The 27,774-nt window shown below is 34.1% G+C and overlaps 4 protein-coding genes across 5 annotated transcripts; 1 reads left to right on the top strand and 3 right to left on the bottom strand.

Annotated features, from left to right (window-relative positions):
• LOC109352793 lies at positions 1-1,182 on the bottom strand. Its single transcript, XM_019594989.1, has 2 exons — positions 951-1,182; positions 1-879 (listed from the first exon to the last, which is right to left on the bottom strand). The coding sequence occupies exons 1-2, from the start codon at positions 1,121-1,123 to the stop codon at positions 189-191; spliced, it is 864 nt and encodes a 287-aa protein (XP_019450534.1). The 5' UTR covers positions 1,124-1,182; the 3' UTR covers positions 1-188.
• LOC109353187 (anamorsin homolog) lies at positions 3,992-7,518 on the bottom strand. 2 transcript variants are annotated; one of them, XM_019595401.1, is made up of 8 exons: positions 7,409-7,518; positions 7,019-7,160; positions 5,889-6,055; positions 5,742-5,813; positions 5,060-5,216; positions 4,839-4,972; positions 4,175-4,249; positions 3,992-4,097 (listed from the first exon to the last, which is right to left on the bottom strand). In XM_019595401.1, the coding sequence occupies exons 1-8, from the start codon at positions 7,409-7,411 to the stop codon at positions 4,059-4,061; spliced, it is 789 nt and encodes a 262-aa protein (XP_019450946.1). In that variant the 5' UTR covers positions 7,412-7,518; the 3' UTR covers positions 3,992-4,058. The 2 variants fall into 2 exon arrangements, with proteins under 2 accessions (XP_019450946.1, XP_019450945.1); XM_019595400.1 differs by having other exon boundaries at positions 4,839-4,975; positions 7,409-7,517.
• On the bottom strand, positions 8,412-10,081 carry LOC109353188. Its single transcript, XM_019595402.1, has 7 exons — positions 9,797-10,081; positions 9,490-9,678; positions 9,308-9,397; positions 9,124-9,213; positions 8,796-8,876; positions 8,664-8,709; positions 8,412-8,550 (listed from the first exon to the last, which is right to left on the bottom strand). The coding sequence occupies exons 1-7, from the start codon at positions 9,968-9,970 to the stop codon at positions 8,474-8,476; spliced, it is 747 nt and encodes a 248-aa protein (XP_019450947.1). The 5' UTR covers positions 9,971-10,081; the 3' UTR covers positions 8,412-8,473.
• LOC109353186 (alanine--tRNA ligase-like) lies at positions 11,333-26,695 on the top strand. Its single transcript, XM_019595399.1, has 23 exons — positions 11,333-11,527; positions 11,985-12,223; positions 12,889-13,029; positions 13,594-13,740; positions 13,947-14,099; positions 14,851-14,980; positions 20,701-20,797; positions 21,022-21,142; positions 21,296-21,364; positions 22,132-22,182; positions 22,275-22,370; positions 22,671-22,769; positions 23,274-23,396; positions 23,552-23,686; positions 23,837-23,908; positions 23,993-24,068; positions 24,144-24,286; positions 24,358-24,466; positions 24,546-24,733; positions 25,537-25,626; positions 25,760-25,942; positions 26,109-26,285; positions 26,475-26,695. The coding sequence occupies exons 1-23, from the start codon at positions 11,389-11,391 to the stop codon at positions 26,544-26,546; spliced, it is 2,850 nt and encodes a 949-aa protein (XP_019450944.1). The 5' UTR covers positions 11,333-11,388; the 3' UTR covers positions 26,547-26,695.

Here is a 27,774-nt window from a genome sequence, read left to right as displayed (position 1 = left end):
TATTAGAAAATAATCCTGATTTATTGATTCTCTCAACCATTCATCATTGTTCATGTAACAAAAGACATAAAAACCAACCTAATCATTCCCCTCTAAGGGAATTCCCACGATTGTAAAATGTAAGTATCTAGTAAAAAATGTTCAACTAAAATCTGAAAATTTTATAGGCTACATGCACATTCTCACTGTTAAGGTTGTGTTGCAAAGTTCTTAAGCATAACTCTGCATTTCTGTGGTGGATGATCTTCTGAAAAAAAGTACGGAATATGAATTTGTTGTGATGAAAGATCCAAATGATGTGGTGAACTTTGCACAGTTAAAACACTCTGTACCTTGACCTGATTAGAATCCTTCACAAATATATCAAGATGGCCTTCATCAGATTTTTGTATGATCATATCAATATACAAATGATTTTGATGCTTGGATGGGTTGAAAGGCCATGTAACAGAATGATTCTCATGAGTTGAATCTTGCGGCGGCGAAGTCTTAAAAGAATGATTTTGATTGTGATCATGGTGAGTTGAATCTTGCGGCGGCGAAGTCTTAAAAGAATGATTTTGATTGTGATCATGGTGAGTTGAATCTTGCTGCATTGGCATTATAACAGGATGATTAAGATTCAAATTCAAATGGCGATGACTTGATAAATCTTCTTGGCCCTGCTGCATTGTAACAAGGTTCCTTGGAGAAGAAGCTTGAACAATTTCTAGGGTTCCATCATGAATGCTTTTTCTCTTTCTAACCACACTACTTTGACGAAGAAAATATTTCTGGGCATGACTAGCAATTTGACTTGGTGTTCTTGATTTAAGACAATTTTGTGAAATTTTCTTCCAATTTCCCCTCCCATATTGCTTAATCCCTTGAAGAAACAACCTATTATGAACCAAACACATGAACATGAATCATAAGTGTTACTAATACATTAAAGTTTGTTTTTTTATTACCTGTGTTCCTCGTTTGTCCATGTTATCCTTTTGGGTGGTGGCGGCGGCGGCGGTGGTGGCGGCAATGCAGCCACTTCTCTGTTATCATTCAATGCCACGTCACTTGTTCCCGGAGCGTGAGATTGACTCGCCTTGGATACACCGTCATGTTGCGGTGGTTGAGAATGAGACATTCTTGATTTCTGTTTTAATTTGGTTTCAAGAAAGCGCCAACCTTTTTTATTAAATAAAAAAGATATTTTGATTACAATCCTTAAAATTAAAACTATATCTCTATTTCATTTCATCTAATTCCACTTTATATATTTTCACATTCAACACTATATCTAAATCATAAGATTAAAAAATAATAAAATTAAAACATTCAAAGATATAAAATTGTTATATTAATTAAAACTTAGATATCTAAATCATAATATTAAAAATAATAAAATTAATATAAAAAGTATAATCTAACAATAAATTATAATCAATATTAAATATTATATACAATTTTGGGTTAGTTTTAGAAAAAGTCTCCGTACATTAGTTTGCACTCAATTTGACTTTTTTGTGTGTGTGCATACAAATTGGTCATTATGGTCATTTTAGTATATTTTAATTTTAATTTTAATTTATTTTTTTATTATTATATTTACAGATATCATCTTATCTTAATACTATATCTTTCATTTGATCTAATTCAAAATCATATAATTAATATATTATTCAAAGAATGTGATATTTATATACTTTTAGTATATAGATTTATATATAATTAATATATTATTTTATATTATTTTTATGAATATTCAATAATAATTAAAATGAAGTTTAAATAATAGATTAATAATATATAAAATTATATATATTTACTTCTGATTTTCAAACCATCTCAATTAATTCTTTATTTATTTTATATATAACTAAAAAAACTACATTGATAGTATGATATTTTTAAGTATGTAACTTTTTCTAACTCCTATTAATATTTTTTATTATGTATAAAAACATTGTAATAATAGTTAATTAGAATGGTAAAATAGACAATAAAAAATTACACCATATTAGGTAGTTAATTAGTATAGATAACTCTTTATTAAAAATTTATTTTAATAATTCACTAAATAAATTTTAAATAGTATCAATCTTAAAAAAATATTATACTAGTATTATTAAAAAAGTTTAAATAATTAAAGCATATGTTTGCCCCATTTGCTATCAACCTAACAATTCTAGACATAACATAAATAAAAAAAATAAAAGCTAACTCCTAAATACAATACTCGAATTGCTATAACTCATATATCATTATTAGTCAATATAATCTTTATCTATTTTTTATTCTAATCAATATCAATTATATTAAATTATATATATTTTTATATCCACTTTTGCAATTTATATTACTCAAATATTAATCTATATTAAATTTATTGAATTAAGAAACTATGGGTTGAAAGTTAATACAGTCAATCAAAACACTAGTAAGAAGTAATCAAGATGGTTTTTTCTTTGCTAACTCCCTTCTTTATTTTTATATATTTTAATGTTTCATTTTTAATATATAATTATGAGAAAATTATGTATACACAGCAAATGTAAAAAAAATTAAATTGTTTGTGCATCATTCACCTTTCATTTTCAATCTTTACTAACTCTTAAATAAAAGTAATATAAATGAGTAATAGATTAACATTAACTATATACAAATCTTTATACTGTAAATGTATAAATAATATATTTATACTTATTTATCAACCAATATGCTCTAGACATAAATGATATTAGAGGTAGGGAAAATCCATACGAAGAAGAAGTTAGCTTTCTCCGAGGAGGGCTAGAAACGAGTTGAATTAAGTCAAATTATAGCTCAACTCGGTTTAACTTGATAAGGATTGGTTCAGCTCAAAACCCGACTCGAGTTCGATATAAGTTTTTTTAGCTCTAGTTCAACTCGATCAAAGTTCGGAACTATTCAGTTCAAGTCGAATTAGTTCATTGACTCAAATATTTGATTATTTTTTAAAGAAATATAGTTCATACACTTACTCTAATATCCTAGCCATCAATTCTATGGAAATAAAGTAGTTTAAATTAATGAGTTGGTCTAAACCCCTAGAATTGATGGTTAGGATGATGAGTAAGTTTTAAAAACTCACTAGTGAAGTAAACGGATCCACACTCTAACTATAAATATAAAAATAATACATAGATCAGAGTCAACTCATGAACCTAACGAGTCAAATTATATTAAACTCAAGTTTGATTCGTGTATTTAACAAACTCTATTTTCAGCTCAAATTCGACTCATGAGCCAAGTTTCTCGAATTAAATAATAAATCGAGTTTCGCACGAATACCTACTTCCTATTTTTAATTATGATAAAAAGTTAATCAGAAATTACAATTGACTTAACATTTTTTAGTTGAATAAAATCATGACAAGTATATTATTTAATCTTTTTGCGCAAAAATATTTCTAAAACTAAAAATAATTATACAAATATATCATATTTTTAATGGTTAGAGGAGATAATTTATCTCATAGTAAGAGAAATACTTTATTTTTGTTTCTCTCTTGGACATTAAAATTCAAGAGATGTTAGAGCCCTTAGCAATAGAGTATAATTTCACTAGTCTTTTTTACTTCATATTTTATGCCTATGCTTGTCTCTGCTCCTATCATCAAGGAATTACTTTCACCCGATTAATGTAAACTGATTTTTAAGGTTAGTGTAAACTGATCTAAAAATTATAAAATAAAATAGTATTTTTAGTAAAACATATATGTTGATTTCCCAAGAGGCAAAATAGAAGAAAAATGAAATTAATTAACGATAAATGTAATTGTTGTATTAAAAACAAAAAACCTCAAACCATATATGGGAAATTCAGTAGTAAACCACAGGCTTTGTGAAGGAACATGAAAGGATCCAAAATTCAACATAAAATTCAGATAATGAGAAAATGAGCTCTATAGTATTAGTAGCTAAAAACTTGTATCACACATTCAGTCATGAATAGTTCTGCTGCCATAACAATAATAATAATCCCTTAGTAATACCTTAACAACGTGCCTAATTTCATTGTATCATTGCCCAAACAAAATGTGCTGCATCTTTGTCCATCATATGTCAGCAGCAAGGAAGTTAGTGGATAGTGCAACCTGCATAAAATAATAATGAATGACTTTTGTAACAAATGCTATAAGGGAAATGACACCAAAAAGCTCATGGAAACTACCTTCTCGCCCAATTTGAAGGGAGGAAGACCCTTGTAAGGGCAGGTACTGCACCTGAAAGCATCCCCCAGCCCACACTGCAGAACAAAAACAACTAAGGGTGATGCCAAAAATAGGATGGAATTCTGAAACAGCATTAGAGGACAATTGGAAGCTATATAGAGTACATAGAGTACAATTGGGCTTACGTCCCAATAGCGTGATCTAGAACATCTAGTCTTTATGAACTAGGCCAGGTCGGTTAAATGAATTTAGAAAACTCTTAAAGATAATAAACTCTGCAAAGCTACTATAGCTGAGTTGGGAGGGAAAAAAGTAGTAGGAAAGTAGCACTTTTCCATCCCTGAGAGTCTAAATTCATATAGTACTAAGCTATATCTAACAGAAGGCATGAATTTATGATGCAGCAATATCTCTGCAATAAAGGCAGTTATCTCATGCCCAAGTTTCCCAGGCTTTGCTTGCTCAAGTAATGGGATTCTCAACTCCAGCAGTCCTAGATTCATTTTAATGTAATCTATCTTCTCTGGGCTTTGCTTGCTGAAGTAATGCTTTTGTGTGGTGTGTGCATCTACATTACTCAAACTTTAGAACAACACAGCCACGTAATATGCAATTTAGAACTCCAATGCAAGACAACATAAAAGAAAAAGAAAAGAGACATACACTGCCACAAGCTGATTGAGGATTACTAATCTGTTCTGCAGTCAACCCTAACTTCAATACTTTCTCCTCTTCTTCAGCCCTCCCACAAGTGCAATTTTTGCAGGCTTTTCTCGTACTCCCAGTTTCACAATCGTCTACTGTAAAAGCATGTTTAGCTAATAGCCTAATATCACACATAATACTAATTAATCGAGGGCATAAACTAGAGAAGTATTCTTTACCAGGAAGCTGAGGTTTCTTCAAATCTTCTTCAGTCAAAAGACTATCTTCATCAATCAGATCTGAGTCAACATCAATTTGCACTTTAGGCGAAGTCTTCACCACCTTCTTTAAGGCAAAAGATGAACCAACTTTCCATGAAGGCTTTTTAGCTTTGATCTATGTGTAATACAGAACATATTGACTATTAGAACTCATAAGTTGATTAATTTTGCTTATAGCGAAGCTAATTTGGAAAGGATTAAAAAAGAGAAACTTTAGATGACTCATCACCTTAGGCAACAGGAATACAAATTGCCAAAAGGCAGTCAAGCCAGTAAAAAAATGAAAATATCATGACATGAAAAAGAAAAGTCGACCTGAAATTAATTATCATGTTCAAAATGGAAAAAGCAAATATCACCACAAAAAATAGCTGAAATAAATGATCATGCTCAAACTTAAAAACCATTAACTTGACAATAATAGTTGTCAAAACAAATATCAGTGGACTGCATTTCAATACCAGTCATAAATTGGATACTCATAAGAAAATGTTAGTAGAGAGCCTGTCTATTATTCATCTCATCCATAATATATGTTTCTAATGTATTCTATTGTACAACAATGTATACATGAGAAAATATCCACAAAACAATGATGAATAAGATATAGTAGGGGCAGATACCCAATAATGAAACTTACACCAGTTGATTGTAAAAGTTGCGTTTCTGAAAACCCAGCCAACAATAATTTGTTTTGAAGGTCGGATATAACCTGCAAGGACAGGGGGGGAAATATCAGATCTGTAATAATACAAATTCAACCAGGCATGATCCAGCTAATTATTACCTTATCAACCAAACCCTCAGCAGACTGAGATGACTTGCGAATAAGAATTGTCCCACCAGCTTTTAACACCCTCAGTATTTCTTGAATCAGTTGGCTTGTGGGACAATCAAGAGACTGCCAGATTAAAATGACAGTATCCACAGAGGAAGAATCCGTTGGCAACTTGGCTGCAGTATACAAGATGCATAGGTGGGTTTCTTAGACTACATTACAATAAAATAGCAAACACGCATGAAATGAAGAATTGTGTATTTGCAAGAGAAATATTATCTTCTATCCAACTTATTCCGAAGAAAACTAATTCTGGGGTTGACATGTGTTAAGGAAGTATAGGCAGAAGTCAGAACTGGCTGTTAACAGTTTCCTTAAAGTCCAGGCATTTAATTACTAAAACTAATAGTTCAACCAATAACTTGTAAAAGATCTATAGTTGAAGACTTGAAAGCAGCTAAAAGCTAATATGAATTCATAGCCAAATTACAATCACGGTCAAAGCTCTACTAAGCCAACAAAAATAAAAACAGAAGCAACAAATGACCAAGAATAAGAAAGTAATACATAGAAGCAAGACCATATATCTGTATTCTCTCTTACCTAGACTCTCTTAATTTCTATAGTAAAAAAGGAAAGATAAAACATAAATATATACAATAAACAAGCAAACTTCATCTTCCAACATACGATATAGTGCCAATATATATACTTCTCCAAACAAAATACCGGTTTACCATTTCATTCCAAAATCGACCATGTAAAAAGCTTACCATAATAAACATAATCTAAATTTGAAATTTTCATCAACAGATAAAACATGTTTATGCTGGGCTTTAAGCACTTAATACCAAAGTACAAAGCTGCAAAGTAATCTAAATCAGTATCAAAAGCTATTATATTTAAACATGCTCATTCTCATTCATTAGCAATCATCAATTACAATAACCATGATTCCTTTTGTTGATCTTGTAGTTGAGGAAGATACATGCAATAGAAAATTACTACTTGTTGAAAAAGGTATCTATTAAAAAGGTATATAACCCAGCAACATATAGTACTCTATATGTGAAATCAATGTATAGATTATAAAAAAACCCAAATAAAAACGCAATTAAGGGAAATGGAGAATTAATTACTTAGTGTTGAAGCAGAGGTAACAATCAAAGGATGAGATAGGTGAGCCTCATCATAACCAAGATCTTTAGCTGCATCAAAGACTTGACTGAGAGGAAGAACTGCTTCATCTGTACATGCCAACACAGCACTCTTTGCAGCATCCTAAAATTTTCAAAAATAAAAATTGATTTATAATATTGCAAATTATAAATGTCCGTGGCGTTGTTATCTCGTAGCAATGGAAGATAAAATCCAAAAAAGCGTAATACAAAAGAAAATCAAATTGAAGTAAATTAAAAAGTAGGCAATTGAAATTTAGTTAATATGACGGAAGAGTGAAATTGAAATAAAGAAAGAGATCTATCCTAGGAGGAATCATAGAAGAAGAAGAAGAAGGTGACGGAACATACCATAGCGTTTTGAGCGTAGAAGGAAGGTTCGAGAGAGAGAGAGAGAGAGAGTTTCAAAGTTGAATGAGAATAATGTTATAAAGGAAAGGCGTTTTAAATGGGCTCACGAATACGGGTCTTAATTTAACCCAGTGGATACTAGTTTTTTTTGTTTCACAGGTATATGGGCTAACTCTCCCTGCGGACATTTTTTTCATTCACAACACTCAATCTCAAAACCTTGCTTAAGGAAAATCAAATATGTACCACTTGAATATAATGGAGATTCCGACTTAATCCATCTACCAATTAAATGATTAATACACAATTAATACACAGTTAATAATTACTTAGCCCTCAAACTTTGTTCATAATTTGAAAAATATATCGATTAAGAAATTTTGAAGAACCGCAATTTGTTTGATGATTTTCTTTTTATTATCGTGTTAAGGAAATGTACATAAAAGTAAAACTAAATATAGTAGAATTATTATAAAAATAAATATAAGAAAAATGATAATATTTAATTAAAAGTATTTTTATTTAAAAGGGTCCTAAGCACTTGATGGGGGAATAATCCAAACATGATTTGGGAAGATGCTCCCAGAATGCTAATGATTGTTCACAAAGGAGGATGGATTAAAAACAGAAGGAACAGAGTTTTTGTCTTTCTAAAACTATACTACCTTAAATTAACTAAAAAGAATCATCTCCATTAATAAAAGAATAAATACTTAATTTTATATATATTTTTAATGATAAAAAAATTACTACATTATATATAAAATAATAAAAATATCTTATCATGTTATTATCTGTTTTATTTTTTATAGTACTCGTCTTTTCATTAACGAAGAGATTATTGTTCCAAATTAACCATCTAATCCAACGATAGCCAAAAGAATTATTTATGTACATCACTTTCCAACATTTTTTCTTTCTAAAATTATACCACCGCAAGTTAACAATTGATTATCATTATTGATATATCACTTGCTAAGTGGAAAATAGCAAGGGTTGTGAATGAAAATAACATTTGATTATCACTTACATTAAACATACAATCTACATAACTAGAAAAAAACACTAAAAACTTTTTTTCTTTAGTTCTAATAATCTAGACCACCTTTTATCAAAAGAGGCCTGGCTTTGCCCACTTGTATCTGCAACATAAAAGGATCTTTCATGAGTTTTATAAGAACAGAGAAAAAGCAAAAATAAAAGAAAACTATAAAACCAATCATGACAAAATCAAAATCAAAATCAAAATGCTTACATTGTATTGTAGCCTCAGATTTCTCACACAGCTCAGAGCATGTATCCTGGAATATTAATAAGAAAAATAAACATAGGAGCTTCCAAATTCACAAATTTGAAACCCATAATGTAAAATCATGATATGTAATACCTTTATTGTGGAGTTTAGCCTGATGGTATCTTGAACAAGATGATCAAGATCAACCTCATATCCCGGTCTGGCATATATCACCTGTATTGTTTGAGTAGTACTGTTAGATTAATTTTGGCAACAATATTTAACATGATGTTCTCTGAATCGGATGGGGATCACCTGTCTCGATGATATCTCATTCCCGATCCCGAGTCAATCATATTTTAAAAGCAAAATGTAATAAAATGAAGTACTCTGATCGGCTTGGGACATGGAGTGAACCAATGTTTGGAACAAGTAACATATAAGAGTACAACATTTACTGTAATTGGGTTTAGAGACTTACAGAAGGGTCACCACCAATTTCAGGTAGCTGTTGTATATTGCGCTTATCTCTACTTGCCATTAGAACCCACACGTTAAATTTGGTGTCAATCTGTAACCATTAGTAGATACACAAAAGTCATACACAAAAGTCATACACAAAAGTGAAACAGAGAACAATTGATCTATTGTTATTAGTTTATTACCTCTCTGCAATATGGAGAAGAACAGTTACCACATTTTCTAGTGAAAGATGTCATAATTCTTCCATCAATTGATAAACCAAAGCTAGCATGCTGGCATTACCATATAGAAAAGTATTCAATAGAGAGGTTAAGAAATATAACATGATGGCAACAATTTCAATAGATTATTTGGAAGCATGCACCTTGTGAATGGTGAGGTTAATGAACACTTTTGCATCCTTATGTGGATCATCATCAACTTCAATCAAATCATGTAACTGAAGGTCTTGCAAAGACACAATATAATCACTTGTCCAATCTCCATGATATTTTCCATCACCTGGTGATATTGTTATCAGACGGCGAGGGTTCTTACTTGTGTTCTTCCTAATCTGGGTTTCACCGCAACCGCAATATTGGAGTCGCAATTTAAATCACTGATTATTACAGAATCATGGACACATGATAATAATAATACAGAATGAAAGGGAAGAAATATATATAGCATACCAATGGAGGGTGCAACTTATCATTTCTTTTGGTAGAAGCAGTTATAGAATTAGCATTATTGTAAGTATGAAAGTTAGAGAGTATGTTGAGTTTGGCAGCTACTACTGAAGTGTGGCATGGATTCAACAGTGGGTTCAAGGTCCCTGGAGATATCAATTTTGCAGCTTTTGCCATCAAAATTTCAGGAATTGAATGAGAGGTGACAAAACTATTTCATATTTGTGTTTGTGTTTGGATTATAACCTTATCTTCATGTGTGTATGTGATAAGGTTTCGGCCATGTATGCAAAATCAGGTTAGTGTAGAACCATGTTTTTAAATCTACAGATATTTAAAGATTTTGAATTATAAATGTTTATAAGGATCAAATTCCCACAATAGTAAAAGTTATTTAGCAAAGTTATATTTATTTTTTTGTACTTCGGAAAGTTTTTATCATTTTTTATTATTGAAACCACTTTTTTCATCTTTGCAACCCTATTACAAAAATTTAAAAAATATTTTTTATTCGATATTTATTGTTAATTTTAAAGAAGTGCTAGATTACTCATTGGCCGGATTGGTAGCAAGAGTAGATGGAAAATTTCACAATGTTTTAAAAAATCCAAATACTTACTAGGAGTAAGAATGAGTCAGGTCGACTCGAGTAAGATTTGTTGATCAAATTATTTTTTGAATTTGGATTTGATCATAGACGCGAAGCTAATCCAATTCTAAATATTGATGAGATTAATTTTTGAATTTGTCTCAATTCCCGATTAAATATAATGCATGTGTCTTTTGATAAAATCTTCTCAGTGTTATTCACTAATGTGCGTATGTATATATATATATATATGATAAAAATAGAGAATAATGACACTTTCAATAGAAAAGGTGCTAGTACTATGTATGTAATTGAATAAAAACACATACAAACATGATAACTTAGTAACCATAAGACGAGTCTCGACCGAATCATGTTTGTCATCTAACTGACCCTAAATATTATATAGATCTAATTTTTAAATCTAAACCTATACCTAACCCTATTTAGATCCAATCATAATTGAATCAAATTAGATAAGCGAGTAAAACCAAGTTATGCTCAAACCTAATACATACTATGAATACTATAATAATAATGATGGTCAAGCTCCAAAAATAAATTTAAATCTCCTTACTAATATGAACATAATAATTATTATACTTAACATCAACAAATAATAAATAGGTGTAATATTTATGCAATAATGCTATAAAGATTTATACAGTCAATATTTGATCACCATTTATTTGTATTACTTTTACTTAAGAATTAATAATAAAATAGGAATCATAAATTATATAAAATATAAAAATATTTTACAATATCAATATATATATATTTTCTCATAATAAATACATAAGTATGTCTAATTTGTAATTTATATAATAATAAGCAATAAGAGTTGACTAATAAGGGTGCAATAAATGAGTTAAGATTTGATTTGATACAGAATTAGTTATATATATATAGTAAGAAAAGTAGCGTTACATTACCAATAAGAACAAGTAACACTTTTCTTTTGTTGTTCTGTGTCAGAAGAAGATCTATTATCTCATCCATCGCCATGTCTGGTTCTAATCAGTGGACGGCTAAGCGCGTGAGAGAAACATTCATCAGATTCTTCAAATTAAAGGAACATACTTTTTACAATTCTAGTCCTGTTGTTCCTTATAATGACCCAACCCTTCTCTTCGCTAACGCTGGTGAGTTCAATTCAAATACTATCTTCTTTAAATTTATGCTCTCTGATTTTGTTATTGTTTTTATCACTTTCAAATTGGATAATTGGATGGATTCTTTAAGCTTTTTTCCACAAAAAAGTTATTGTTTTTACAATAATAGAAACAAAAAAACATTGGCTTTTATAAAAAAGAAGCTTAAGCTGCAAGAAAGGTGAATTTCAGTCTTTTTGAGAAGCGTTATTTGGCGGATTCTCAAAAAACCAATTTTGGTGAAACCACCTTTTCTAGAATCATTCCTTTTAAAGACTGAATATATGGGTCTTTTAGTATGGTAAACATTGATTTTTTAGTGTAATGAAGTTTCTTAATTTGGAAATTGAATTATTTTCCTAAAGTCTTGTTTTTTATTCGAAGTGAAACTGAATACTGTGTAAAAGATAAACTATGTTAATCTGTTTGGTTCGTTGTGATTGAACAGGCATGAACCAATTCAAGCCAATCTTTTTGGGAACTGCGGATCCTAATACTGAATTGAGCAAACTCACTCGCGCTTGCAATACCCAAAAGTGCATTCGAGCAGGTGGTAAGCACAATGATCTTGATGACGTTGGAAAAGATACATACCACCACACCTTCTTTGAGATGCTGGGAAATTGGTCATTTGGGGATTACTTCAAAAAAGAAGCCATTAGCTGGGCATGGGAACTTCTAACCAGGGTATGCTTGTAATTGAAGTTTCTTATCTTGCTTTATTAATAACTAGTCCTTTGTGGTATAGATCAAAATAAAAGCCCTTTACCCTACACTATGATATCTAAGTAGTAGCAACTTGCCGTAAGCTAGCCATTAACTTGACTGTATAATGAACTATATAGGTTTGTTCTCCTTTGTTACTGGGCTTTTGTGCGACTTAAATAACACTTCACCATCTCTTTCAGCAAGACTACCACTGTTGTCACTATTTTACCACCACTTCCTCTCCATATGCTGGCCCAAATCTACCACTACTTCATTGGATTTGTCTGAGAGAGAATGATGTTTTATGACTACAATACTATGTGGGTGTTTGTTAGTGTTCAATCATCAATATCAATCTTGGCATTGCCAATTCAAGTTGGACGTTATGTTCACTTACTATTTGTGGATAACTTAATAAAGCTCATCCTAAGCAAAATTTAACTAGGATTTTGAATTTAAATTTGAACAGGCCAGCTTCAGTTCAAGTCCTTGTTATTCTTTCTTGGGTGTTTACCTTGTCTGTAGGGTGTTGTCCAATATCTCCAAATGGAGATACTGATGCCTTTTCAATTCCTCATTTTGTATAGTGCAGGACTACATATCTTGCAAGATTGCATTGTCCAATTATTTTTATTTGGCTGCAGATTTATAAATTACCATCAGACCGCATTTATGCAACATATTTTGGCGGTGATGAAAGTTCTGGTCTTGCCCCTGATACCGAGGCTAGAGATATTTGGCTTGCCTTTTTACCTCCTGAACGTGTGCTTCCTTTTGGCTGTAAGGTATGGTTTTCTATTCAAAATGTAGAGTTAAATAATTTGGTAAGACTTGGAAAATATATTAAATATTATAGTATTTATTTTGATAAGTTACTTTGTGATTTATAGTTTTAAAAATGGACGCTATTATAGTTTTACCTTTGATGAACGCTATTTAAACATACAGCCTTTTGCTGTTCTAATTAAGTAATTATCTAATAATAAATTACTTTACATTTTTAATAGAAGGCATAGAAGCCATATTACCATATAATGAAGGCATAGAAGCCAAGCAACATTAGCTTTTTATTTCTGCAATCCTATGCCATATTTATAGTGTACTGTGGGAATATTTTGCGGATAGTTATTAATGGTTATTAACTGAAATTTTACTCACCATTTACTACTATTCAACATGCTCATTATCTCGTGTTGAATGCTGGAACCATCTCACTTTTGTAAAATCTCTGTAAAGAAGCAAATGGTATTGTTTTTAAACGAGATTCATAATACATGCAAAAACCTATTAATGTCTACAGTAAATTGTATCTAGATCTTCATATCTAACTAGGTTTGTATCTTGGTTAGGACAATTTTTGGGAGATGGGTGATACTGGTCCTTGTGGTCCTTGCACTGAAATACATTTTGACAGAATAGGTAACCGTGACGCAGCATCTTTGGTTAATAATGACGACCCTACTTGCATTGAGATATGGAACCTTGTCTTTATTCAGGTATATTAATTTACAAAGTTCCTTACTGCCCTTTTTTTCTGGTTCCTATTCATGTACTTGGTATACTGGCATAAGAGCTCACCCCGGCATGCAAACTCTTAACCCCCATGAAATTTGCATCTGATATGCTCTTTGATGAATAGCTTTTTGGATTTTATCATTGTTGTTTACTTTTTCACACATTGTTTGTTTGTTTGACTCAACAGTTCAATAGGGAAGCCGATGGCTCTCTTAAACCTCTACCTGCTAAGCATGTTGATACTGGGATGGGTTTTGAAAGATTGACCTCTATACTTCAGAACAAAATGAGCAATTATGACACCGATGTCTTCTTGCCTATCTTTGATGCTATTCAGCTGGTATGTTGATAAAGGCATTAAAGCTTCAGTATATTTCCTGTATTTTTTTGGAAAGTAATAACATGTAGTCCTGAATTGTGCTATATTTGAATTATAAACCACAAGCGAAACAATTAGGAAATATTTAGAGATCAATGCTTCGTCGATAAACATGATATACGATAGAGTATTATGGCATTGTTCGATCCATGTAGCTAACTCTATCTAGTGGGACTAAGGCTTCATTATTGTTGTATACATCAACATAACCTATATAGCCGATAATATATTGTCAATACATTAACATATCTCATGATACTATAATACATTAACAAAGATGAGCCTGGGAGATAAGGCATCATATAGGGGATGACCAAGTAGAGACCAATACCGAGAGAAGATACTAGCAAAGGTGAGAGGGATGGCTGAAGCAGCCCTAAGTTCATACATGTTGAAAGGTTTGTTTTTTTATGATTAGTCGTGAAGTGTCATAATTTTAGGTGTCCTGGTCATTAGACAACATCATTTCCGGTGTTAAAAGAATGTTTTGAGTGGGTGATTGAATTTGTAAACTCGGTGGTGGACTCACGAATTCACTCGAGTTCCTGCAGGTATGAGTTTTCATGTGAGTTGACTTGATACCACTTCCTTAATGAGTACGAGTTAACACTAGTGTTTAACAACCATGATCATTTTGATTATTTAACATCGGTGACTGTGAAGTGCTACATGATTCTATTGATATATAATTTTTTCTATACCTTGCTTGCAGGCAACTGGTGCTAGGCCTTATTCTGGGAAAGTTGGACAAGAGGATGAAGATAAAGTTGACATGGCATACAGGGTCATTGCCGATCACATCAGAACCCTGTCATTTGCTATTGCTGATGGGTCTCGTCCTGGTAGGATATCGTGGATCTAACATCTTCACTGATGTTTTTTCCATGAATGTTTAAAGGTTAAAAGTTGTGACCTTTTCTCCATGTCTTGAGGATGGTCTATTCTTCAAAATGATATTTACAATGTTTATGAAAATAAATAAGCAATGACAATGTAGATTTCATTATAATCTATCATATCATTCCTTTTATTGTAAAAAATTCTTAAACAGAAGGATAATTATTTGAAACTAAAGATATACCCTTTGATAGACACTGGTATCTATAGACTAAGAATTTAGGAAAGAAAGATTAAGAGAAAAGCCCCTAACTCAGAATCAAATTGATTCTGATAGGGTTCTAAGTATCTTTATTGAATTGAGACTAGAATAAAACAAAAGCTAACTTCTCCCTAACTAACTCTGCTATTTATAGCAGTTAGTTACCTAACTGATTCTAACTACCCAAGGGTAGGAAGGGAAAGTTGGTTATTCTATCCAAACTCTCCTCTTTCCCCTTTTATACACGTTTTTAATAAGTGGCTTAGTATTGGCCTTATCAATACTCCCCCCTAAACATTCTAACTTGTCCTCAAGTTGGAAACTAGGAAATTTGTCTTATAAAGTTGTTGCCATTTCCCAAGAACATTCATGATCAAGTAGGCCTTGCCATTTGATCAATACTTCTTCATTTCCCCACTCATCTTCTCTTCTGTCTAGTATCCCTTCTGGTTCTACTTGTAGTTCAAATTCTTCATTTAGCATAGGGGGAAGAGGTTGAGGGTGTTGGTCAGGCTTCAGAGCCTTTTTCAGCAAGGACACATGAAATATTGGATGGATTTTTGAGTGCAGAGGTAACTCTAGTTGATAAGCCACAGATCCCAGTCTTCTAATCACCTTATAAGGTCCATAATATCTTGGGGCTAACTTAGCATAAGGCCTTGCAGCTAGAGACTTCATTTTGTAAGGCTGTAGTTTGAGAAAAACCCAATCTCCCACTTCAAATTCTACCAACCTTCTGTGTTTATCAGCATACTGTTTCATCAAATTCTGAGCCCTTGCCAAGTTATTCTTTAATTCTGCCAAAATGCCATCCCTTTCTGCATACAACAGATTGACCTCCTCTACCTTTGAAGGAATTGTGCCAGCTTTCAACAATGTAGGAGGTTCCCTTCCATATAAGGCCCTAAATGGAGTCATGCCAGCAGAACTGTTGTAGCTGGAGTTGAACCAAAACTCAGCCCAATGTAACCAGTCCACCCACTGCCTAGGTTTAGGCCCTGCAAAACACCTCAAATAGGTCTCCAAGCACCTGTTAGTCACCTCAGTTTGGCCATCAGTTTGAGGGTGGTAGGATGTGCTTAACTTCAGTTGAGTCCCTGACATTTTAAAGAGCTCCTTCCAAAATTGACTTAGGAAAAGGGGATCCCTATCTGAGACAATAGTATTAGGGAACCCATGCAACTTAACCACCTCCTTTACAAACAAGGTTGAGACCTCCTTTGCTGAATATGGATGACCTAAGGCAAAAAAATGAGCATATTTAGTTAATCTATCCACCACCACATAGATAGTATCCTTACCTTTCACCCTTGGGAGTCCTCCAATGAAATCCATAGAAATGTCCATCCATACTTGCTGAGGAATAGGTAAAGGTTGAAGCAACCCAGCAGGGGATAAAGTGGAGTATTTATTCCTCTGGCATGTGTCACAATTCTGCACAAATTCTTTGATATCCTTCCTCATACCCTCCCAAAACAGGAAACTAGAAATCCTTTTATAAGTTCTGAAATAGCCAGAATGCCCACCAGAAGGAGTTTCATGACCCTCAGAGATGATCAAGGGAACCCTATTGGAAGCCTGAGATATTACCAGCCTGTCTTTGTAGTACAACATACCCTTCTTAATCTCAAAACCTGGATGAGCAGTAGGAGAAATAAGTAGATCCTGCATCAGTTTTCTCCATTTTGGATCCCTCTTAACCTCTTTAACCCAAGCTTCCACCTCATCATGATTGATTATAGAAATAGCAGAATACATAAGCCTTCTAGATAAAGCATCAGCAACAAAATTTTCACTTCCTGGTTTATACTGAATCTCAAAATCCAACCCTACCAATTTAATAGTCCATTTGAACTGTTCATCAGTAAATAATTTCTGCTCAGACAAGAATTTCAAGTTCCTTTGGTCAGTCCTGATAATGAAATGCCTCCCTAGCAGGTAGTGCCTCCACTTCTGAATAGCTTGAACTAGGGCCATGAGCTCCCTCTCATATACTGACTTCTGTTGAGCCTTCACAGATAACCCTTTGCTCCAAAAAGCTAGAGGTCTTCCCTCTTGCATTAGGACAGCCCCTAGACCCATACTAGAAGCATCAGTTTCTATTATAAACTGCTTACTGAAATTAGGTACAGCTAACAAGGGAACCTTTATCAAAGTAGTTTTTAAATTTTTAAAAAGCTAGAGGTCTTCCCTCTTGCATTAGGACAGCCCCTAGACCTATACTAGAAGCATCAGTTTCTATTATAAACTGCTTACTGAAATTAGGTACAACCAACAAGGGAACCTTTATCAAAGCAGTCTTTAAATTTTCAAAAGCAGAAGTTGTGTCTTGAGTCCATAGAAAAGAATCTTTTTTAAGAAGATCAGTGAGAGGCTTGGCTAGCTTGCCATAGTTCTGAACAAACCTTCTGTAGCACCCAGTGAGACCTAAGAATCCTCTCAATCCCTTGAGATTAATTGGTTGAGGCCAAGTCTTCACAGCATCTATTTTAGAGGTATCAGCAGCCACCCCTCCCTCAGAAATGATGTGGCCCAAATACTCAATACTCCTCTGCCCAAAACTGCACTTCTTCAAATTAGCCTTAAGGCTATTAGATCCCAAAACAGATAGAATTACCTCTAGGTGATGAACATGAGCCTCCAAATCAGGGCTGTATATAAGGATGTCATAAAAAAAACCAGAGTGAATTTCCTAAGGTATGGCTTCAAGACATCATTCATAAGGGATTGGAAAGTTGAGGGTGCATTAGTCAACCCAAATGACATGACCATGAACTCATAATGACCCTCATGGGTCCTAAAAGCAGTTTTTTTGATATCCTCTGTTTTCATCTTGATCTGGTGATAGCCTGATTTCAAATCTAGCTTAGAAAATACCCTAGCCTCCCCTAATTCATCCAACAATTCTTCAATGAGGGGTATAGGGAATTTATTGGGGATGGTAATTCGGTTTAGAGCCCTGTAATCCACACAAAATCTCCACCCACCATCCTTCTTTTTCACCAAGATAATTGGACTGGAATAAGGGCTTATACTAGGCCTGATGATTCCAGCTTCCAACATCTCAGCCACCAATCTCTCAATCTCAGATTTCTGGTAGTAAGGGCATCTATAGGGTCTGAGGTTAGGTATATCAGCACCCTCCTTCAAGTGTATAGCATGATCACACTGCCTAGCAGGGGGAAGTCCCTGCAATTCTTGAAAAACCTCACCATATTTGTGCAAGACCTCTGTTAATTCCAGAGGAACCTTTCCTTTATCAACCTCTCTTCTAGAATCACCATATTGCAGCAATATCCCTTCTCCTTCCTTGAGTAGCACTTGCATGAATGCCCCTAAAGACAATTCTGTTTTGGTTAGGGCAGGGTCTCCCACAATGCTAACAACTGAATCACCCTTCTTCAAGGTCAAACTCATCCTACCAAAATCTGCCCTCACCTCCCCCAAACTAGCCAACCACTCCAGTCCCAGCACTACATCTACTCCCTTCAAAGCAAAAAGGTAGAAATCCTGAGTTACCTCAATTTGGGGTAAGCATAACAATAATTGAGAACACCTTCCCCTGCAAGATATCTGATGCCCATCACCAACTTCCACTAGGTAGGCTTTAGTATCTTCCCTCTCCAATTGCAACTGATCCACCAGCTCCTTTGAAATAAAGTTGTGAGATGCTCCACAATCAATCATGACCACTACTGGAGTACCACATAAATTCCCCTTGATCTTCCAAGATTTAGCAGTAGTGAGACCCTTCATAGAGTATAAAGAGAGCTGTAAAGAATCAGAGGGTACCTCCTCCTCTGCCTCCACCTCTCCTTCTCCTTCTGCATCCTCCTCATCAGCCATTAATAACATGTTGAACTGCTTGAACTTACACCTATGCTCCCTCGAAAAAGGCTCATCACATCTAAAACAGAGGCCCTTCTCCCTTTTCTCCTTCATCTCAACATTAGACAATCTCTTGAATTCCCCTAGAGACTTAGAATTGCTAGCCTCTGGATATCCCCTGGAAGGTGCAGCCACACTTCCAACAGAAGAAGCATCTCTCCTGCTAGTATGTGAAGAATTAGGTTCCACAGTAACCACCTTACTGTAAGAATTAGTCCTAATGGATCCAGCAGTCCTTGGTAGACTCCAAGAAGGTCTTCTGTTCAATCAAAATAGCTTTCTGCATTAATTCTGGCAAGGTCTTCAATTCATACAGCCTGACCTCTGCCCTGAGTTCTTCCTTAAGACCATTTAGGAAAACTCCCCTAACAAAATCTTGGTGGAGCCCCCTCAAGGCCCCTGCATACTTCTCAAAGTCCTCCACATAAGCCTCTACCCCCCCTCCTGTTTCAAGGACAGAAGTAGCTTAAAGGGGTTCTGAGCCATAGAAGGTTGGAACCTTCTAACCACTGCCAATTTAAACCCTTCCCAAGAAGGTCTTGGATTACAACCCTCCCACCATTGATACCAACTCAGAGCCCTTCCTTCTAAAGCAACTAATGTAGCCTTCATCCTCTCCTTTTCAGAAATGGATCTTAGAGAAAAATATCTCTCTAATTTCTGCACCCAGCCATACGCATCATCCCCAGAGAAAATGGGAATCTCCAATTTCCTCCACCTTTCTTGATGTTGCTCCCACTTATGGCTATCCACCTCCTCATTTTCACTGCCCCCTTCATCTGTTTTCTCACTGGGGCTAACTCCTAATTTGATGGCTATAGCAGCCAACAATTCTTCAGTTTTTGCAATTCGAGCCTCACTCAGCTCCATCCTCATTCGTAACTCCTCCTTTTCTTGCCCTCCACCTTTGTTTTCTTTAGCCATGCTTCTTGTAGAGACCATGCGATAAAATTCTCCCCACAGCAGCGTGATTTCCTCCCACAGGCACCAGAATGGTGCTCTGATACCAGTGATAGACACTGGTATCTATAAACTAAGAATTTAGGAAAGAAAGATTAAGAGAAAAGCCCCTAACTCAGAATCAAATTGATTCTGATAGGGTTCTAAGTATCTTTATTGAATTGAGACTAGAATAGAAGATTGGATTACAAGATTTGTTCCCTCAAGGATCCCTTGATCCCTGTGTACCTCACTGATTTCTGAATCAGTTGAGTTCAACACTAAAAAACTACCCTCTCCCTAACTAACTCTGCTATTTATAGCAGTTAGTTATCTAACTGATTCTAACTACCCAAGGGTAGAAAGGGAAAGTTGGTTATTCTATCCAAACTCTCCTCTTTCCCCTTTTATACACGTTTTTAATAAGTGGCTTAGTAATTGCCTTATCACCCTTTCCTTCTTTTCCCTTCAAAATCTTCGTCCCAAAGATACCTTTAGAGTTTACCTTTTTCTGTAATATAAGCTGTATATCAATTTTTCCTGAACATCTTGTAAAATTCTAAAATTGGGATTTCAACCTTTTGTGATATTTGTATGACAGAAGACAAACTTTTTCCTTATTTTTGCTATTTTAAGGTAATGAGGGCCGTGAGTATGTTCTGAGGCGCATACTGCGTCGAGCTGTTCGTTATGGACGCGAAGTGTTAAAAGCTAAGGAGGGCTTTTTCAATGGGTATGTATAATAGTTAACCACCTTTATCTGATTTTGGATCTAAGGTTTTTTCTCCCACGGTCACATGGACACATAAAACTTCTACCCAACTTCTATTTCAAATTTATTGTATTTGTTTTAAAAAACTTACATTATTACAAGCCATCTGATAAGTGATTCCAGGTTGGTGTAAAAATTTCAAGATATCTTGATGCATATTATGTCCACAATTTTGCTGAGTCCAGGCTTGTAAGTGTTGTGGTGCGTGTCATGTGTGATGTTTTCCCTGAGCTAAAAGATCGAGAAGAACACATTGTGGAAGTGATTGCAGAGGAGGAAGAAAGTTTCGGGATAACCTTACTTAAGGTGTGGATAGTCATATGTATGTAGGCTTCTTTAAGGGTTATCACTTACCAGTTTGCTCGACTGCCTTCCCTCAGATTAGTTTTGTTTCTTGTGAAGTTGATGATTTGTCATTGATTGAGAAGAATAAAAGAATGTTGACTTTTTCTTCTTCAGGGGATTGATAAATTTAAGAAATTTAAGACAGCTGCTGAAGATGCTAAGAGAAAGACACTGAGCGGAGAGGCAAGTAAAATCTGTTCTTTTCATTGGGTTACTCATGTTCATATTTTCTTGTTTTTATCACTATACCTACATGTTGTTCTCAAAATGAGTTATTGTAAAAACTGTACACCGGCAATGTTTAATGTTTATAAGAACAATGAATTTTCTGAAAAATTTACTCGCTCTGCTATTTGCTTGGTATGTTTTAAATTTTCTACCAAAAAGTTGTTGAAATTAAATTTTCTTCATTACAAGATTTAAAATACTCCCCTGGCTAGATGTTGATGACTCGATGTTTGTAACTTCTCAATTCTTACATGATCAGTATTAACAAATTCATTATTCATGGTATTTCCTTTTTAAAAAGGAAAGCACAGTTATTTGGGAGGTCAAGGTTGAAAATATGTTATCGGTAACAAAATTGTAGAATCTGAACATTCTCTCATTGTTGTAAATAATGGTGGTATTTTTAGCAAGTTTCTTCCTCTGCTGCCAGGGATTGTGGCATTGTGAGTTTCCCGTATGCTGGTCTGAAAATCATTAGTTTATTTCCAACTTTTAATGTTTTATTTTAACTAAAACTGTTGATTGCAAATATTTCATCACATCGGTCACAAAATAGCAGGTGAAGCAAATTCTTGGTTCTGCATGAGGTTACCGGAGGGTTGATTATTTTGTTTTCTATAAATGAGCCTTCTTGCAAATGTATTATTTAAATGATTTTTCTCATCAGTTTATTATAATATAATGCCAGTGGACTAGTTCTCACAGTTATCTGTTGATTATAGGAAGCATTTCTCTTGTGGGATACATATGGGTTCCCATTAGATCTTACCCAGGTAGGTGGGTTGCCTCGCCGGAGTGGTTTATAGATTTGTTTTTCTGTTATGCATTCTGTTTTTTTACTCCCCTCAAATTTCCCACTTATCAGCTGATGGCAGAAGAAGCGCAGTTGATTGTTGACGTTGAAGGTTTTAATAGTGCCATGGAAGATGCAAGGGAGAGATCGAGAAATGCTCAAACAAAGGTATGCTATTTGCTTGAATGCCTCTTTTCTGTGCCTAAGCACCTGCTGGGTTTTTTTTGGGTACTACCAAGGACTCATCCTTTGGGTAAGCAACTAATCCCTTTTGGGATTCGTGGCTACCCCTCCCAACAAGTGTTGCTCCCATGAATTTAACCTTTGACCTTTTGGTCATCTTGGGGATCTAGCGGGGCCTTACACCTAATTAAACGATAGGATTAGAAAAAACCATGACTATTATTAATGTCCATTTTATTGTTTTACCTTGCACTCTTCCCGACCTCAATTGTAACTTATTTTCAGCAAGCTGGTGGTCTCATTGTTATGGATGCTGATGCCACTGCAGCATTAAACAGAAGGGATGTTGCTCCGACGGATGATAGCTTCAAATATGTTTGGGAGGTGAGTTTTCGATTTTTTATTATTTAAAATTGAAGGACACAATGGAATAAGAGCAGTGTTTAACAGACCAAAAGAAATATTAATAAAATCCCCTGATCTTAAAATAAGATAAGATTCTTTTGAATTGGTCTTAAAATAAGATACCATTAAAAACAGATAAATAAAATAAAGTTTGAGATTAGTTAAGGAAATCGTTTCCAGGATAGAGGTTATGACCTTGATGTCATCGGATCCTAGTCTATCTCCTTCTACTAAATTTTGGTTGTGGAGGTGAATCTCCCAATTGTCAGTAATGTTCTTTCTCGAGACACAAGACCCTTGTTCGATTGAAGACAATACCTACTCTCGTGGTACATGATTTAATTAAACCCTTCATTTGGCCTCTTGTTAATTTGAGGTTATCAGATGAGGATTTATTTGTGTTTGACTTGATAGTTGACATTCTTTTAAAATCACTGACTACTTCCTCCCTTAGTTTTAATTTTTTACTATTTGTTTGTCTAGGACCATGAAAGCGTGGTAAAAGCAATATATACTGGTTCTGAGTTTGTTGATTCTGTTAATACTAATGGGGACATTGGTATAGTTCTGGAGTCTTCAAGCTTCTATGCTGAACAAGGTGGTCAGGTAACGAGCCCTGCGATGCAAATATTTGTTTTCATGGATATTTATTTTCTTTAATTAAGATTTATGATTATCACTCATTTGTTTAACGATAAAACTATTCATGCCATTGGTATGTTTGTGTTATGAGTGTGACAGATTCCTTTTTTACCGTATAGATTTTTGATACTGGATCACTTAAGGGTCCTTATGCTTTGTTTGAAGTCCATAATGTGCAAGTTTATGGGGGTTACGTTCTACACATTGGTTCTAATGGAACTGGCATCTCTGTTGGCGACAAAGTTGTATGTCAGGTAAAATTTTATGCTTCTATAGTTTTCTTCTTGATTACAAATTCTATTTACCTCTTCCCCGTTTTACTTGAAATACCTCTTTGTTTATTTGTTAACTTTCACTACTTCTGATGTTTTGTTCCTCATTTATTTGCAATTTTTCTTTTGCAGGTTGATTACGAAAGGCGCAAACTTATAGCCCCTAACCATACCTGCACACATATATTAAACTTTGCTCTTAGGGTATGTTGTTAACATCATTGAATACTATAATTCCCCTGACTTATTGGTGTGTGTGATTGTTAATATTTCCTATGATGAATACAGAAAGAACTTGGCGATCATATTGACCAAAAAGGATCTATTGTTCTTCCTGAAAAATTGAGATTTGATTTTTCTCACGGTAAGGGTTGTTCTGTTGGAATGTTAGATTTAAGTGAATTTAAAGAGTTATTATTTATAATGTTGAAATGAATAGGCAAGCCTGTTGATGCTAAAACTTTGGAGAAAATTGAGGATATTGTTAATGAGCAAATCAATGCTAAATTGGATGTAAGTGCAAAGGAGGCATCTCTCGCTGAAGCTAAGCGTGTCAATGGTTTACGAGCTGTTTTTGGAGAAGTGAGTAGAGTTATTTCACCATCCTTTCTAGTCTCATGCAGGATCATGTTCAATATTTTGCTTTGATGTAGGTCTATCCTGATCCAGTTAGAATTGTGTCAATCGGACAAAAAGTTGAGGATCTTATTGCCGATCCTGGTAATGAAAAATGGCTATCTATTTCAGCAGAATTATGTGGTGGTAAGTATTGTGGCATATGTTTCCTTTGAAGCTTACTTTCCGAGTTTCTGTCTGAGATTTATATTTTTACTTGGTATAGGTACCCATATTGTAAACACAGGAGAAGCTAAAGCTTTTGCACTTTTATCTGAAGAGGGAATTGCAAAAGGAATCCGTAGAATAACAGCTGTCACAGCTGATCGTGCTTATGATGCAAAGAAAGCGGCAGATGTGTTTGAGAAGCAAGTGGATGATGCAGATAAGTTAGAAGGAAGTTTGCTGGAAGAGGTTGGTGTTGTGTGTTCTTTTTGTCTAAGATTTTTTTTAGCATTAGATGCATTTTTTCCATGCTGGTTAGTATATAACCAGTTCGATCGGTTGAACCCTGAAAGGGCTGGCCGTGGTTCACATCTGGTGACTGGAGACGATCGACCCCTGACTGAAGCAGTTACTGGATTGGAACCAGTGTAGTGGTAGGTAGAGTAAGCATTAAAATTGGTAATTATTCAAGGCAGGTATCAAACTACTGATGGAACTTATAATTTCCAAGTATGGATTTAATTTAGTGGCCTAATGGAGCATATTGTTATAGCTTATTCATTATAGTGGTGTTTGGAAGATATTGTTTTCTTGGTTTCGTTATATCACTGTTAGAATACAGGTTTTCTGGAAGAGCTTATAGAATGCCTATTTTAGCTTTTATGACAACTCACGAAAATACCTTATGACTTTTCCATAAGCACTTTTTAGCTTATTTGAAAAAAAAGCTTATCGAAGAACCTTTTGAAAATAAACTTTTTTATATTACAAAAACAAGCTAATCTCTTTATAGCTTATTTTAAAAATCATAGTGATATATTGAATAAGCACTTAATTAAGTTGTTTACCTGAATGCGTCGTATGAATGGTATATGGACTTGTTTGTGATTGGTATATGAATGTACAACACATATTCTCTTGCTCCCTAATAGAGTTGGAACTCTAATGACTGAAGTTAGTTCATACCCTCTTTTACTGGGCCGTCTCTTGCTCCCTTTCCCCCCCTTCCCATCCAAATTTGCAATTGGGTGACTTCCTATATTTTGTCACAGAAAGTTTCATATCTGAACCGCACCGTGGAAACACTGTCAATTTCTGCAGCCAAGAAAACTGGCATCAAGGATAAGATTGCCAAACTTCAGGTATATAGTATATCTGAAGAATAAATTTGTGTAGGCATTATGCTTTTTCCCCTGTTCCACTATTGGTTTTTGTTGTCCTACTCCATGCCCATGCATGGAGTCCTATGTTGTAACATTGCACTATTTATTGTAGGCTAAAGTGAGAATAGCACAAAAACAGCTAGCTGAAGCGAACAAACGTGAAGCTGTAAGGATCGCGGTTGAGAAGGCTGAACTTGCAGCTTCAGAGGGGTTAACCTTTTGTATATGTCATGTGGATGTTGGTCTTGATGTAGCCGCAGTTCGTGAAGCTGTTACAAAAGTCATGCAGCAACAGGTAACAGTTCTTGTGCTCCAGCACTGTCTTAAATGGGTTTAGTCTGTCTTGAATTCCAGATTATGCTTTTGCAGCTTAAATTTAATCACCATTGTGTGCATGAATTTGGTCCATGAATTATTTTGTCCTAACTCGGAACATACTGATATTGGCTCATGAATGACAGGGGTTATCTGTAATGGTTTTTAGTACTGATGAATCTACAAACAAGGCTGTAGTTTGTGCTGGGGTGCCCGAGAAAGGAGATGGCGAGAAGCTTGACGTGTCAGAGTGGCTAAGTAATGCTTTGGGGCCTCTCAAAGGGAAATGTGGCAAAGGAAAAGGTGGTCTTGCAACTGGACAGGTTAGTAACTTGACTCATGACTCTAGTTTGTTACACAAAAACAGAACTACCTTCAAAGTTTAGCAATTAGTATCTGAGAATATATCAAGCATATATGGTTGTATATGCCTCTTATTTGGACTAATCAAATATCAATATTACATACATCCTTTGCATCAATTCATTATGTTTATGCACTTCCATTTTCAGGGTACAGAAGCATCACATGTGAATGAGGCTATGGAGCTTGCAGCATCATTTGCATCAATGAAATTGAGTTAATGTTGAATTGTCCTTCCTGTGGTGGAAAGCATGGTATAGGAGTGAAAAACTTTGAATTGAACAGGGTCCTTATTTATTATATTCTTTTGGAAAAAATAATTGTGTATACAAGTTGAAACTGTGACACTATGGTTGCTATGTCTTTGTTATATTTATGTTTGAGGATTTCAACATTTCATTTGACAATCTAGAAAGAGTATTAAATCTATGCACTGATAATGTAAAGATATATACACAGTCAGTGCATCATCTACCGTTCATTTGGATTACTTTTTCTGAAAAGTCAATGATAATTGAAAATGAATATTGGATGATGCAGTGATAGTGTAAAAAAACTCTTGCATTGTTAGTCTATACATCTTTTTCTCATATAGAAATTGTTTAATTATTCTTAAAATGAAATTTTTGGTCGAAGCCCAAATCACAAAAGCTTGCAAAAAGTTGAACGTAGCTAGAGGAATGTGGATTATTTTTAATACCTTCATGTTCTAGTATCATATAGGTAATTTGGTGCGTGCTTCTAAATCCAACTCAATTTTTATTTTGTAGCTATTAAGTGTTTATAAGAGTATTCTTTCACACTATATGGAGAAACCAACTCTTTCATTGTTAATTAAATTTTATATATCACAAAACCTTAAGATTTTGAATTAAGATATGATTTCAACTACATTTATATAATTACTAAGCTTGATCTCTAAATACATCAAATATCTCTAAAATATTTGATTTAATTTAGTAAGCAGTTAAGGTGCTATGGGCAATCCAAGAATCTGGGAAATATTGTATTTTGTTTTACACAAATTAAAGGAATACCCTTTAGTTCTTAACAATATAGTTATTTTTTAGGATTTAATATGTATATACTGACAGTGTAAATATTTTTTACACTGTCGGTCAATTATCCACCATTGATTTATTAATCATTATTGACTTTCAAACAAAAGTAATACAAATCAACGGTGGATGATGTGCTGACAGTGTAGAAAACTTTACACTGTCAGTATACAAATTTTAAACTCTATTTTTTATACACCATATATAAAGACAATGTTAATGATAACAACTCTAAATATGATTTGTCTCTAATCATTTATCTAATTTGCCATAATCATGATTAGACCCAAATATGGTTGAGTCTAGAGTCATGTTTAAGTGAAAATTAGGTGTGACTAATATTTAAAGTAGAGTAAAGGACAAATATGATTTATCTTATCCTATAGTCACC

Source organism: Lupinus angustifolius, chromosome LG07 (assembly GCF_001865875.1).
Source record: "Lupinus angustifolius cultivar Tanjil chromosome LG07, LupAngTanjil_v1.0, whole genome shotgun sequence".
NCBI classification, from domain to species: Eukaryota; Viridiplantae; Streptophyta; class Magnoliopsida; order Fabales; family Fabaceae; genus Lupinus; species Lupinus angustifolius.
Note: the sequence above shows the minus strand (reverse complement) of the source record. Positions and strands in the feature narration are given on the sequence as shown.